General features: G+C 36.9%; 1 protein-coding gene across 5 annotated transcripts in view; it reads left to right on the top strand.

Annotated features, from left to right (window-relative positions):
- Positions 1 to 14,591, top strand: part of MRE11 (MRE11 homolog, double strand break repair nuclease) — a 75,311-nt gene that overhangs the window by 12,546 nt on the left and 48,174 nt on the right. For all 5 annotated transcript variants that reach the window (XM_026505330.4, XM_026505329.4, XM_057316700.1 and 2 more), the window contains 6 exons: positions 2,051 to 2,138; positions 3,441 to 3,582; positions 6,375 to 6,489; positions 10,511 to 10,696; positions 11,606 to 11,777; positions 12,731 to 12,811. In XM_026505330.4, the coding sequence (XP_026361115.1) occupies positions 2,051 to 2,138; positions 3,441 to 3,582; positions 6,375 to 6,489; positions 10,511 to 10,696; positions 11,606 to 11,777; positions 12,731 to 12,811 (784 nt within the window). The remainder of the gene's footprint in view (positions 1 to 2,050; positions 2,139 to 3,440; positions 3,583 to 6,374; positions 6,490 to 10,510; positions 10,697 to 11,605; positions 11,778 to 12,730; positions 12,812 to 14,591) is intronic.

Here is a 14,591-nt window from a genome sequence, read left to right as displayed (position 1 = left end):
CAGAAACAGACTAGAATGGTGGTTAACCGGGGCCAGGGCTTGAGGGAAAAGGGGAGATGTTGATCAAAGAGTATAAACTTTCAGTTACAAAATGAGTAAATTCTGAGGATCTAATGTACAGCATAGTGATTATAGTTGGTAATATTTTATACTTGAAAGTTGCTGAGAGAGTAGATTTCAAATGTTCTTGTCACAAAAAGGAAAGTGACATGATGCGAGTGTTAGCTGTAACGGTTATTTTGCAATATATGTGTTTTAAATAACACATTGTATACCTCACAGTTATGCATTGTTGTATGTCAATTATTTCATGATAAAACTGGAAAAAATACAATGCTGCGGTAATTAAAAATGTGATAAGACTCACGACTCGACAGGCAGATAAGAGAAAGAGTATAGAGCTTCCAAAAATAGCCTCAACACATGTAGGAATTTAGTATTTGAAGAAGGTGGTGTCTCATATCTCCAGGAAAAATATGGATTATTCAATAAACGTACTAGAAGAAACTGTTAGTTATTTTTTAAAAATTTAGATGTGGGAAAGGCCTTTCTGTGTATGATACAAACTGAGAACCCGTAAAAGTAAAATTGATGTTTTTCTTTGTAAAAGTAAATTTGTGCTTGGCAAAAACTGCCTCAAACAAAATGGAAAGTCAGAGTTCAACTAGGAAGAATATTTATAACTCATTGCAAATTAAGGTCTAATTTCCCCAATAGATAAATAGCTCTTTCAAATCAATTTTAAAAATCCAAGAGTTAATAAAAACGTAGGTAAAGAATACGGATATATAGTTCACAGGAAAAGTGTCATTTAAACATATAAGAATATGAAAAATACAAAACAATTCATTCATAAGAAAGATACAAAATTAAACTCTACTGAGATATTTTTCTCCTGTCAGATTGGCATAGATCAGTAATTCTCAATTCTGGTGCACATTGTAGTTACCTAGAAATATTTTTAAAAATACTGATGACGGTCTTCAGATCAATTACTCTCTCAGTGTGTCATCAGCATTGTTATATCTTAAAAGATTCCTAGATGATTCTAACATGCCACTAGGGTTTAAAACCATGGGCATAAATTTAAAAGCTTGGTAACTTACTATGTAGATAGAATAAAGGGAAAAAGTTGTCTCTCATGAATTGCTGTTGTATTATGTGTAAATTTGTCCAACTTCTATGGAGGGAATTGGCAGTATTTCCAAATTTACAACTGCATGTGCATCCTTTGATCTAGCTCTCCTCTAGATATTTTCTTATACTTGACAAGGGCAACTTTGTACAAGATTACCCATTGTAGCATTATTCGTAAAGTAAAAAAACTGGAAATATTCTAAATGTCCATTAGTTACGTAACTACTTAAACACATTATGGTAGCTCATTCAATTGAAGTACTGTCCTGCCCAAGAAAGCACAAGGAACCTTTTTATGTACTGATACAAAATGGTTTCTAAAACGTGTTAAATGAAAAAGCAGGGTACAGAAATCTATATTGCGCTACCATTTGTGTAAGAAGGAACGAGATGCATTTATTTGCTAATGAAGGTATAAGATATTATTGCAAAGATACACTAGAAGTTGCTAATTGCATTTGCCTCTGAGAAGAGTTGCTGGATGATTAGGGGCAGGAGTAGGTGGGAGACTTGTAAATTGCACAAGTAGTAAGTGTAGAACTGGAATTTTGAATCTCGGATTCCAAAGTGGATGTTTCCTTCCCTCCCCCTTCTCCAAATAACCCTAACGCAAAGGCTTTCGAAATTCTTAAGGCTTTTTTACTCCCCATTAGTCAGGTGTGCCTATCTTTTATATAACTCACAAATACCATATATTACAGTGTTTTCTTTAAAGTGTAATACTTTGAGATAGTTCAAACTTGAAATGAATCGTTGCCTGGCATTTTATTTCTTTAAAGCTCCAAGCTAGTGGTCTTCTGCCAACTTATATCATCCAGTTTGCCCATAATTGCATTACTTTTTTAGAGGAGGATATCGGGAAAAACAGCTTTTGTCTTTTATAGAAACATTAACTTTTTTTTTTTTTTTAAAGGTTTCCATGGGTGAACTACCAAGATGACAATCTCAACATTTCTATTCCAGTGTTTAGTATTCACGGCAATCACGACGATCCTACAGGGGTAATTATTGGGTTCTTACATTACAGTTTGTTGTCACTTTAGTTTGTGGAAAGCATTCTTGTCCTTCCCAGAAATCTTTAGTCAAATTGAGTCAGAAAGTCAAATTGACTTTGTATCATTCATATAAGCTTTTATACTGCTTTTTGGATAATTTTTTAAAATCTGGAATAATAATTGGTGTGTGAGGTATGCTTTTATTTCATTAGTGCTGAGGTTGACAATAAGTAACCAGGAGTAGGGATAAATACCTAACATTTGTATAAAGCTTTATAGTTTACCTGGTGTTTTTGTATCTTAGCTCAAAATCTTAGCTGTAGGAAATGATTTCTCATCAGTAGTTTCACATCTAAATTAGATCATCTTATTGCCTGTTTGATAGGGAAGGTAATAATAGCGGTCCTGCACTTCAAGTATTTTTTTGTTTTGTTTTATCTGATCATTAATACCATAAATCATTAGCTATGTAGTTTTTTCCCCCATGGCTTAAGAGGTCTGCTTAACACTACAAAGTGCATATTTCAGGGCTGGTTTTTATTTATTTATTTATTTTTTAATGCTGAGCTGAGATCAAGAGTGGGACATTTGGGGCGCCTGGGTAGCGCAGTCGTTAAGCGTCTGCCTTTGGCTCAGGGCATGATCCCGCAGTTCCGGGATCGAGTCCTACATCTGGCTCCTCCGTTGGGAGCCTGCTTCTTCCTCTCCCACTCCCCCTACTGTGTTCCCTCTCTCGCTGGCTGTCTCTCTGTCACATAAATAAATAAAATCTTTAAAAAAATAAAAAAGAGTGGGACATTTAACCAACTGAGCCACCCAGGTGCCCCTGGTTTTTGTTTTTGGTGGCCAAGACTTCATAAGTTTTGTTGGTTTTTTGTTTTTTTAAGATTTTATTTATTTATTTATTTGGGGGAGAGAGTGTGTTAGCATGAGCAGGAGGAGGGGCAGAGGGAGAAGCCCCTCTGGTGAGTAGAGAGCCTGATGTGGGGCTTTATCCTGGGACTCTGGGATCATGACCTGAGCCGAAGGCAGACGCTTCACCGACTGAGCCACCCAGGTGTCTCACATCTTAAGTTTTGATGAAATGTTAACTTTGTATTTAGCATGTGGTTCGAGTTGCAGTAGGTCATTTGTAATTGAAGAAAGTTAGAAAATACTTTTACTACTGTAATTTTGTTTTGAGGAGACACTACCTAATCTATGTTTTAGTAAGTAGTATATGGAATATACTTTAATAGGTAATAATACGATATGTAGATTACTTATTTTTAGATATACATTAATATTCTTTGACAATATTTTGCATAGGCAGATGCACTGTGTGCCCTGGATATTTTAAGTTGTGCTGGATTTGTAAATCACTTTGGACGTTCAGTGTCTGTGGAGAAGATCGACATTAGTCCAGTTTTGCTCCAAAAAGGAAGCACAAAAATTGCTTTATATGGCTTAGGTAAGATGGTTTTATTTTACTATTTATGTCAATAAATAGTTGCTTAAACAGCAACTGAAATCAGATTCTGAAATTAACTTTGTTGCTGTTTAGAAAAAAGTGAGGCAGATCTAATTATTCTTGGTGAGTGACTAAAAAATGCCAGAAGGTTTTGGTTGAAATTTTTTAGTATTTAATAAGGACCACTATCCCTTGATACTTCTTTTAATAGCAGTTTTAGTTTTAAAAAAAAATTCCTTTAGTTTCTGTTGTTGAATTTTTTTCTTTATTTTAGACTCAGGTATAGAATCCTGAATGTTAGAATTATAGAGTAATTAGAAAAGCTGCATTTTGGTATCTTGGAAGTCTTCGGAATGTCTAAAGCTTGACTGTCCAGTACGGTAACTACCAGCCTCATGTAGATATTGAGCACTTGACATGCAGCTGGTCTGAATTGAGATGTGCTGTAAATATAAAATCACAGCAGACTTCCAAGACTTAGAAAAAAATGTAAAATACCTTATTAATGTATTGGCTTAAATAAATTAAAATTAATTTCACCTGTTTCTACTTGTTTTAATGTGGTTACTAGAAAATTTAAAATTACATATTTGGACTGCTTTAGTGGCCCACATTATATTTTTATTAGACAGTGTTAGTCCAGAGCTGTTATCTATAATGCTCAGAATATTTGCTTTATCAATTTGGCTATCTACAATTTATTTAATGTCCAGTAGGTAAAAACCTATTTGCTAGGTTTGATTCCATATAAACAAAGACCAAAGAATATTTTTAGAGTACATTCAAAGTCTGTTTGTTGAGTCTTCCTTGGATTAAGTTCAGCTTGATATGCTTTGTTTTATGAATGTAATAGCTTTACTGTTTTTATTGTGTATAATTATAAAAATTATATTCCATGTTAAATCAACCTTAAAGTACCCTGAGAGAAATCAGAAAACAACTTCATCCTGCAGTTTTTATATTTTTGGGGTGAGTTTAGTATAATAGAAGCCTTAGGAGACCTTATTTACTTCATTCAAGTCTCTGTGTGTATGTGTGTGTGTGTGTGTGTGTGTGTGTGTGTGTGTGTGTTTTTTAAGATTTTATTTATTTATTTGCCAGAGAGAGAGGGAGAGGACAAGCAGGGAGAGCAGGAGAGGGAGAAGCAGGCTCCCCGCTGAGCAGGGAACCTGACATGGGGCTAGATCCCATGACCTTGAGATCATGATCTGAGCCAAAGGCAGGTCACTCAACCAAATGAGCCACCCAAGGAGCCCCTCTTTATATATGTTTTTAAAAGAATAATGGGTGGTTTATTTAAATACTTACCCTAGGGAGCTTATAGTCTTTGTCCAGTGTTCATGATTTCTAAAAAGTAGAAAAGCATCATGGTTATCTATATTTTAGAGATAAGGAAAATGAGATCAAAGTGTTATATCTGATTTCCCAAGTGGTAGAGCAGGAAGTGAAACACATTTTTTTAAAAAGATTTGAACAGGTATTTTAATGACTGCAGTGCTAGGGATCGTAGCTGCAGAAAATGGATGATCTTCCACTTTCAGACTAAGACGGATCCCATTATGCCTCAGGCACCGCCTGGGGCATCGCTCAAGTCATCCATTTTCTCCCAAACTCTTGTTTCATCTTGTTCTCTTCTCCTTAACTGGATTCCAGCCCCCACCCCACATTCTCACCCCAGCCCTTCTCTCTACAGTTAGCAGATTCCCTCATTTCACGTTTCTTCTCTACTCCCCAACCTACAGGGAAACTGACCAGTCCCTAAGGTTCTGTGTCCCACAAGCTTCTCTCAGGCTTCTTACAGACTTTAGGGCAGAAGACTTACAGACTTTGGGGGGGGGGGTCACTGATTGCCCTTCTTCCTGCTTGCCCCTTCCTTTCCTGTCTGCAAACACCCTGACCTCTCGAGGCTAATTGGCTAAACTGCCCTGCCCTTTCCCCTCAAATTTTTCACTTCAGATTTTGTCAGCATTCTCATGGCTTCCAACACCTAAGTAGATCCTCCTTCTAATGCCCTGGACTTTGTATGCCTTGACTTTTTTTTTTCCAGTTTATATGTTCTGCATTCCACCATCTGTTCCATTGGTCACACTCTATAAATTCTCTTTAAGAAGATAGACTTCTTCTGGTTTTTAGCTTCTGCATTATTGGCTTTTCTTCCAAGGCCTTCCCTAATGACCGTATAAAGTAGCAACTTGTTCCCCCGCTGGTATTTGCCATCTGAGCATCGTTTTTCCGTTTTATAGTATTTAAAAGTGTAATTTGTGTGTTAAGTTGTTTTTGTTGGCCTTCTCTACTAGACTAAGGTGATCCTTTGGGGGTACAAGAAGAATTATTTAAAAGTCATATATTATTAAAAGCATAATATCTTTATTTAAAAATAATTTATAAGAATATTATTTTTAAGTACGTGTTTTTATCTCATCCTATTTTAACATCTCTGTTTTATAATGTGTATATTAGATCGAAAGTATATATAATAAATATAGTGAAAAACCATATTATTGGAAATTTTAGTAAGAATTTAAGCATAGAAAACTTTAAATTTTCATTCCATGTTTTCCAGATTTTGAAGGTATGTATGCCTGACATGAGAAACATTTTTTAAATACAAGTGTCTTCTCAGCAGCTGTCGTGCAAGAACTTGGAACATACTCATTTGTAAATAATGATTCCAGATTTCAAATATATCTCTTATAAGAAAATGAAATACTTAGAGAAGCACATAGTTTAGAAGCAAAACATTCATTTTTAAACCAAATAAGAAACCGGTTTTAAAATAATGTCTGTTTTAGGGTCCATTCCAGATGAAAGGCTCTATCGAATGTTCGTCAATAAAAAAGTAACAATGTTGAGACCAAAAGAAGATGAGAACTCTTGGTTTAACTTATTTGTGATTCATCAGAACAGGTAAAAGTATTCTTGGAAAAAATTTTTGAGTCAAGTGGTGAGGTTCCTCAAATCTCTGTTTCCAGGCTTCTGTATTTCCGTAAAATATTCCTTATTCTTTGAAAGTTGTCAGTGCAGGATCATGCATAACTTACATGTGCTTCGACTGCATTTTGAAATTGTTTCTAATAAATGATATCTGTAAAGAATATTTATGACGTGGATAAAGTGCAAGAATAACCATAAAATTGAATACTCTTAAATTCAGCAAAGAAGTAGGACATTACCAGTACATTATCCTGTGCACTTCCCTGACCCCATCTCTTACCACAGACCCCAGAGAGAAGCACAGTTTTTAATTTGTATTTAATCAGTCTGTTGCTTTTCTTTACCATTTAATCACATATCTATCATGAGTATTTTATTTAGTTTTGGTACAACTGGAACCCTGCTGTATATTTTGCAGCTGGCTTATTATGTTCTATTACTAAGTTTCATCCATTTTGATGCTTAAAAGCATAATTAATTTTCACTGATCTGTACAGTTATACTTTTTCTTGTATTGGTGAATATTTTATGTTATCTCCAGAGTCTTGCTTTTTTAAACCTTTTTGTTATGAATATTGTTACATGCATCTCCTGGTGCGTATAGGCAGGTGTTTTTCTAGAATATATTAAATATAGCGAGATCAACTGTCTTTTGTTAGTATTTTGAAGAAGTTGGATCTGTTGGTAGTGTGAGGGATTGATTGAAAGGAAAGAAGACTCAATGCAAGATTTATTGTGTGATGACTGCAGTTACAGTGTGGAATGACGGTAGTGAAATGACGGCGGTGAAACTGATGTGGAAGAGACAAACCTGAGATGTTACAAGGAAGAATCCAAAGGGATTTGGGCCCGATTATATTTATTACTTACTAAACAGAAATCAATGCAGAATACTCTGGTATTAAAACCCACTAAGCGCTTAGTGAGAGGAAAGTTTCCATGAGGCAGCCTTCTGTTGCCTTATGGACGCTCTCAAACAGTGAGTTTCGAAGGAGGAGCAGGCCAGAGTTTTAATAAGTGCAGTCTCCCTATAACTTTGCACGACTGGGAGTTTGTTCTTTTTCTTGCTCAGGGCTTCCCAGTTCTGCTACACACTCTACTTTCCCAAAGTAGGGAAGAGTCAGAAGGAAAAATCTAAGTGATTCCAAGAACTTCAGCCAGAAATAGAGGTGGAATGGCAGCCTCAGGAATGGGTGTATGCATGATGTTGATAATGCCTAGTTGCTGGTGATATTAACATTGATCATTTGATTAAGGTGGTGTGTGCCAGGTTGCTCCAATGTCAAGGTCCCATTTTCCATTTTGTAATAATATTTTTGGGAAAAATACTTTCTGAGTATTTGAATATCCTGTTTGGCCTTAAAATTCTGCCTGCTAATTTTAGCATCCTTTGGTGGATTTCATTTCTAGCAACAAATACTGTGGTGTTGGAATTGTTATTTCTTAATTTCTCTCATTCTTTCTGCATTTATTAATTGCAATTTCTTCTGTAAGGAGGATTTGTCCCTTCTCACTTGTTGATTTATTCATTTATTTATCTATGTTGTTACAGACCCAAGGATATTTATTTTATCCTTTGAATTATAATCCAATACTATCAGGTTTTTTTTTTGTTGTTGTTGTTCAGATTGTTCTAGTTTTGACCATTGAGGGTTCTTTTATATTAGCTTCTGTGTCCTTTCAACATGCCCTCTTCCTTTTTATTTATTTATTTGTGATCATGTCCTTCACTTTCTGGTACTGCAAGATGCTGCAGGCTCATCTTGTGTTTTTCTGCCCTAGCCCTAAAATCAATCACTTCTCTAAGGATCCCTGATTGCCTTTATTTGAGAACCGTATTTAGAAACCCAGATACAGGTTTGCTTGTTGCGTGTTTACTTGTTGCTGCTGGGACTCTCTTAGCCCTCAGTGATCAGAGTTAAAAAAAATACATGTTTATATCCTAACCCATGCATATGCATCTGTATTTGTAAAAACACACATGCAAGCATGAGTTTGAACTTACTCTAATCCAGCCTTGTAGGGTTCATTTTTTTTCTTCTCCCTTCCTTTTTTGGGAGTTCTTTCTCTAACAGTTAGAAACCTGGATCATATTATCTATAATATATTTACTTAATTTTTTCAGTCTTGGTTGACATGTAAGGTAATTTCAAAAATTGCTGACCTGTACCCATGAGAAACAAATTTGCCAACTAGTGTACAGTGTTTATGTAAGTTACTTTAGTCTTTAGCCTTACTGTATCTAGTCAGAACAGCCCTTCTAGGGTCACTTAGGCCAGCTCCATTTCCCCCACCCCCTGCAGCGTGATTAGGCAGTTCGTCCGTAATACTGTTAATACTGTTACGCTCATTTGTCACCCTCTGCATTCTTATGTACTTTTTTATTGCTTTCATGGAGTATAAAAAACAGGGTTTGTCCTAGTGAGTGACTTTTTCATGAGCCTTTTACATTTTATTTTATTTCTGTTTGTGTCTGTATATGGGCCGGTTTCTTTCTTTGGCTGAAAAAAAAAAAAAAGACTGTGAAGCAGAAGAGCACCTTGTCATGCAAAATATTTCCACAGGGATGTTTGGTCAACTTCTAAGTCACAAATTAGAGTCAGCTCACCAGCTTAATCCCCTCTTGCGTGAAAGAGTCAGTGCTTTATGAAAGCACAATTGCATCATATAGTGTTTGAGTTATTCTGTGTTTCTTCAGTAATTGTGATAATGTCCTCCCCCAGGTAGACATAAGAGCATCCCTAGATACATGAGCCTGCTGCTTCTCTGATTTCACTTCCAGCTCCTCCTTGCATTCCTTCTGCTCTGCCATTCCTCCCCTTGCGGTCCTTGAACTTGCCAAATACATTCCCATTTCAACACCTCTGCCATCGCTCTACTCTAGGACTCTGCCCAGGACTCAGCCCTCTGCCGGGGACTTCTTCCCTTGCATGCTTGATTCCTCGTCGTGGTTCTCTGCTCATGTGTCACCTGGCAGGGCAGCCTAGCCTGACCACCCTGTGCACAGTAGCATTCCTGATCTGTGTCACTTCTCCCTTTATTTCTCTTTATAGCACTTATGCCCACCTGACAGATTCTATGTGAGTACACATGCACATACATGTACATATTGCATTATTGCTTGTTCCCCAACTACAGCAAGAACTTTGTTCCCTGCTGTGTCTTTGGTGTCTAGAAGAGGCCTGGGACACCTGGCACAGACTAGACAAACAGGAAATATTTGTTGAATGAATACTGATTTGCCGTAAGTGAATGCTAGGTTGAAGTATTTGAACACTTTTACTTACATTCCCAGTGATGATAAAGTCGGTGTTAGGGAAAACTTCCTTCTTGTCTTTCGTCACTTTGGGTTTTCACGTATCTTTCAATAATAACAACTAGTCTAGGTATAAAACCATAGTTTGCAAATCTTCATACAATATTTTATTTAATATTGAAAACTCATCTCTTATGTAAGACTGAAATTGTTACTCCCATTCTTATATGTTAAAAAATGGCTGGACGTCTTTAGAGATTTGTTTTTATTCTACAAAGTTTAGACTTAACTTACTTTCGTTTACTCTCTCTCTCTATATATATATATATAATCAAACCATTTTGTATGTTTTCACTATCGATAGAGCTCATGCTGCTGCTTTTCTGATCTCACTTCCAGCTCTTCCTTGTTTTCATTCTGCTCAGCAACACTATTGATGGAATTCATGCTTTTCTGACTTTCCCTCTGTTAAAGCCTTTTGCAGTCTGCTTCTCAGTGTAGAATTGACCATTTTCTCTTTTGTGGCTCCTGCTTGTCTGTGTCCTGCAAGTTTGTAAACCTTTTGAGGGCAGGAATTAGGTATTATCTTTGCACCCCTAATCCCTTGAATAGTTTCTGGCACAAAGAAGAGATATAATAAGGCTTTAATGAGAAAGAAAGATCTGTATAGCTTTTCTTAATATGAAGCGTTTCTGTATCTCTGGACATTAATATTTACTTTTAAAAATCTTGGTATAGGAGTAAGCACGGAAATACTAACTTCATTCCAGAACAATTTTTGGATGACTTCATTGATCTTGTTATCTGGGGCCATGAACATGAGTGTAAAATAGCTCCAACCAAAAATGAACAACAACTCTTTTATGTATCACAACCTGGAAGTTCAGTGGTTACTTCTCTTTCCCCAGGAGAAGCTGTAAAGAAGTAAGTAATTGTTATATTTTCCAAATCAATTAAAATAAAAAAATTTCTTGCTATCATCATCCTACAGGTTCAGTGTACTGATAGTTTTTTATATGATAGATTTCTTTATGAAGATGGTTATTTGATGTAGTCTTACTATTTTCCCAGATCTTAAGGCATTTTCAACAGGAGATATCCCAATGGTGTTAATGATTTAGCTGCTTATTACGCATATTCAGGGCTAGCATTTTTACTAATTAAATTTCAGGTTAGAGTGCTATGGATGATGATTTTACTAATTTCACAAAGTCTGTTTATAAACAAATTCGCCTAAAGCCACTTAATTGAGGTTTTTCTGGTTATAAATGCAACATTATAACATATCTCATTTCTTTTAGTTCTTTAGGGGAATTATATGATAAAGTAGTTAATGGCGATTAAGCCCAATTTTTATAATGGATTTCACCTTTTGAATCCACTCAGATTTTGATTGTTACGATAATAGTAGCTTTAAAGAATCTGGTTAGTAGGATGTAAATTTGGCTTTTTTCTTCAGAGTTCTGCTAATTCATTTTATGTATGTGTGTGTACGTATATACTCACAGATAATCCATATATGTGTGATAGTCTGTCCTATTGATACTACGGTCATAGTCCTGGTAGTGTTGTGTCCTACCTACTGTCTCTCTGTCTGTCTTCCCTCACTAGAGTGTCTGTTCAGTCAGGGAGGGATGAGTGGATTTTATTCTGGGGAAGAATATTGACATTTTTTTTCCTGTGATATAACAGTAACTTGTCAAAAAAAATTTGTTATGAATATGATTTTGTAGAGAAATATTTTGTAGAAACTTAGAGATAACGTAGTTTTGGTGTGCACATTTTCCCGAGAAAATTTACAGTGTGACTAGACTTTCATTTCCCTCATTTCAGACATGTTGGTTTGCTGCGTATAAAAGGAAGGAAGATGAATATGCAGAAGATTCCTCTTCACACAGTACGGCAGTTTTTCATGGAGGATGTTGTTCTGGCTGATCACCCAGACATTTTTAACCCGGATAACCCTAAAGTAACCCAGGCCATACAGAGCTTCTGTTTGGAGAAGGTAATTCCTCTAGATAAGGGTCAGTGAGATCTACTTTAGTTGAGAGATGATTTACCTTGAATTAAATAGTTCCATAGAGGAAGGGAAGTCTTTTAGACTTGTTACAGTCTCACAAAGCCCACAAGGAAGCACTGTTGTTCCATAAATGAGTTTAATCGTATCAAAGACCTTTTCTTTTTAGTCTTGGAGATGGAAGAATGTGAAGTGGAGAAGAAACTGCTGCAGAAATTGTGCGAATGCACTTACTGATATGTAAATCAGCAGCGCAATACTGTTCATTGCTTACGGTTGCTATAATTCTTACAATTGTCACTGATATTCATTGATTGCTTACATATTCTGGGCACTGTTGACAGCATTTTGCATTTAATCCACTCAACGATGCTGTAGGTACGTAGATTCTATCGTTTTATGGAAAGAGGAACTGAACCGTAGATGAAATCACTCACCCAGTGTCATGGCCTTCCCAGCAACACGTAACTCACATAGGTGAAAAGCTGTAGAGTTTGCTGGTTTCAAGAGGATTAGACCCAAAAGCTTACATTAAGACTGCAGTTTCTGTCTCTTTTTCTGTGTTTAGCCCCCATGACACCTGCTTTGTAGGTAGCTGTCTGACGCTTCACTCTGAGGAGGGTATGTCCACAGGGTGGCCCCTAGACTGACAATGTCCTTAAACCTGAAAGAGCCTGTTTTCCCAGTAGTTCCAAATCAACTCCTGGCACTGAGTTCTGTTGTACTGAGGTCACGTATGTGTCCCTGGGAGGTGGAAAATGGATTGATTGGTGAGGTCTATGTCATATCTCTCAGCTTTGACACAACTGAGATTTTGGACTGGGTAATCCTTTGTTGTGCTAGGTTGCATTGTGGGATTTCAACAATATCCTCTCTGGCCTCTACCCGCCAGAGGCCAGTAGTATCCTTCCCCCAAGTCACGACAATATTTTTATTTTGAGATTAAAGAAATGCTTGAAAATGCTGAGCGAGAACGTCTGGGAAATTCTCAACAGCCAGAGAAGCCTCTTATACGACTGCGAGTAAGTCCTATGTAGATAAATTAAACTTTATTGATTTTCAGAGGATAGTACTATACAGTTAACATAAATTTGTTTTTTAAATTAGTAAGGAGAGTATATACAGTAATAGGAGCAATCATCATCTGGCACCAGAAATAATAAAGCTGTCAGGATTTGATTTAATCATAGTTTGATTCTAATAAATTTGATTTTTTTTCCTGATTTTTTCTGAATAGTCTATTGTTCTATTTAATAGGTTGGCCGAGTCTGACTCCATCTTTTACTATCTCTCCCCTCACTCCCTGTGGCCTCCAGCAGTTCTCTGCTCTCACACTCTCCCCTCCTTGTCTGCTCAGTGAGGCCCTCCCCAATGAGATGGGACCCCCATATCTTCTCACCAGCACTCCTGATTTCACTTACCCTCTTCTGCTTGTTCTTTTCTTTGTTTTCCACAACACATCTTCCTAACCTACTATATGCAGTGTATTTATTTTGGTTATTGTGTGTCCCCAACTACAAAACTGTAAGCTCCATGAGAGCATGGAACTCGTGAATTTTGTTAACTGATGTATCCAAAGATTTCAGAACAATACTGGCATATAGCAAGTGCTTGAGAAATATGTTAGAAGAATCAAGTATTTGAGAGTATTAAAAAATTTAAAGAGGGGCGCCTGGGTGGCACAGCGGTTAAGCGTCTGCCTTCGGCTCAGGGCGTGATCCCAGCATTCTGGGATTGAGCCCCACATCAGGCTCCTCCGATGGGAGCCTGCTTCTTCCTCTCCCACTCCCCCTGCTTGTGTTCCCTCTCTCGCTGGCTGTCTCTATCTCTGTCAAATAAATAAATAAAATCTTTAAAAGAAAAAAAGAAAAAAAATAAAAAATTTAAAGAAATTGAAGCGCTTCCTATGCTTGTAAACCTGCTTACTCATTTCCATCATATAAAAAGTAACCTTTTTTTTTTTTTGGTCCCTGTGCCTTTCCCTTCAGCTAGTTCTGCCCTTGTCTTTTATTTTCTTCCAAACCTCTCGAAATACATAGCTCTTACTGCTCATTTAACATTCTGTTCCTCAGTCCATTGTAACCAAGGCTCTGACGCTACCATCTCAGGTGGAAAGATGACGTTCAGTTGTCAAAGCCAGTAGCTTGTTTTCTTCTGGCTGAATCACTCTTTGACATTCTTTTCTTCGAGTTGTGTTTGACCTGTGCTCTCTTTTAGCCCTCTTTTCAGCCTAGGCGTATGGCTTTAAGGACCAGCTATACAGTGATGATGCCCACATGTTTACCTCCAGCTTAGATGTCCTTGTTGAGGCCCAAGAGCCCCCCCGCCACACGCACACAAAGCCTGATACTCAAGGAATAATCAAAACAGCAGCACTGACATCACCTGGGAAACTTTTTTTTTTTTTTTAACAATTACTGCTTTTATTTATTTATTTGCTTACTTACTTCTAGAGAAGGAGAGAGAGAAGCAGAGGCCAGAGGGCAATGGATAATCCCAAGCAAACTCCATGCCCAGCGGGCAGCCCAGTGCAGGGCTCGATCTCACAACCCTGAGTTCATGACTGGAACTAAAATCAGAAGTTAGAAGCTTAACCGACTGAGCCACCCAGGTGCCCCTCACATGGGAAAAATTTTTTTTTATTCTCAATGAGATTATTTTATTTTTACTTTTTTATTTTTTTTATTATAATAATATTTTTTTATCATGTTAGTCACTGTACAGTACATCCCTGGTTTTTGATGTAAAGTTCCAAGATTCATTAGTTGCGTATAACACCCAGTGCACCATACAATACGTGCC

The sequence above is a fragment of the Ursus arctos genome, unplaced genomic scaffold (genome assembly GCF_023065955.2).
Source record: "Ursus arctos isolate Adak ecotype North America unplaced genomic scaffold, UrsArc2.0 scaffold_22, whole genome shotgun sequence".
Classification (NCBI taxonomy): domain Eukaryota; kingdom Metazoa; phylum Chordata; class Mammalia; order Carnivora; family Ursidae; genus Ursus; species Ursus arctos.
The sequence above is the reverse complement of the archived record's forward strand: the minus strand, read 5'-3'. Positions and strand labels throughout refer to the sequence as shown.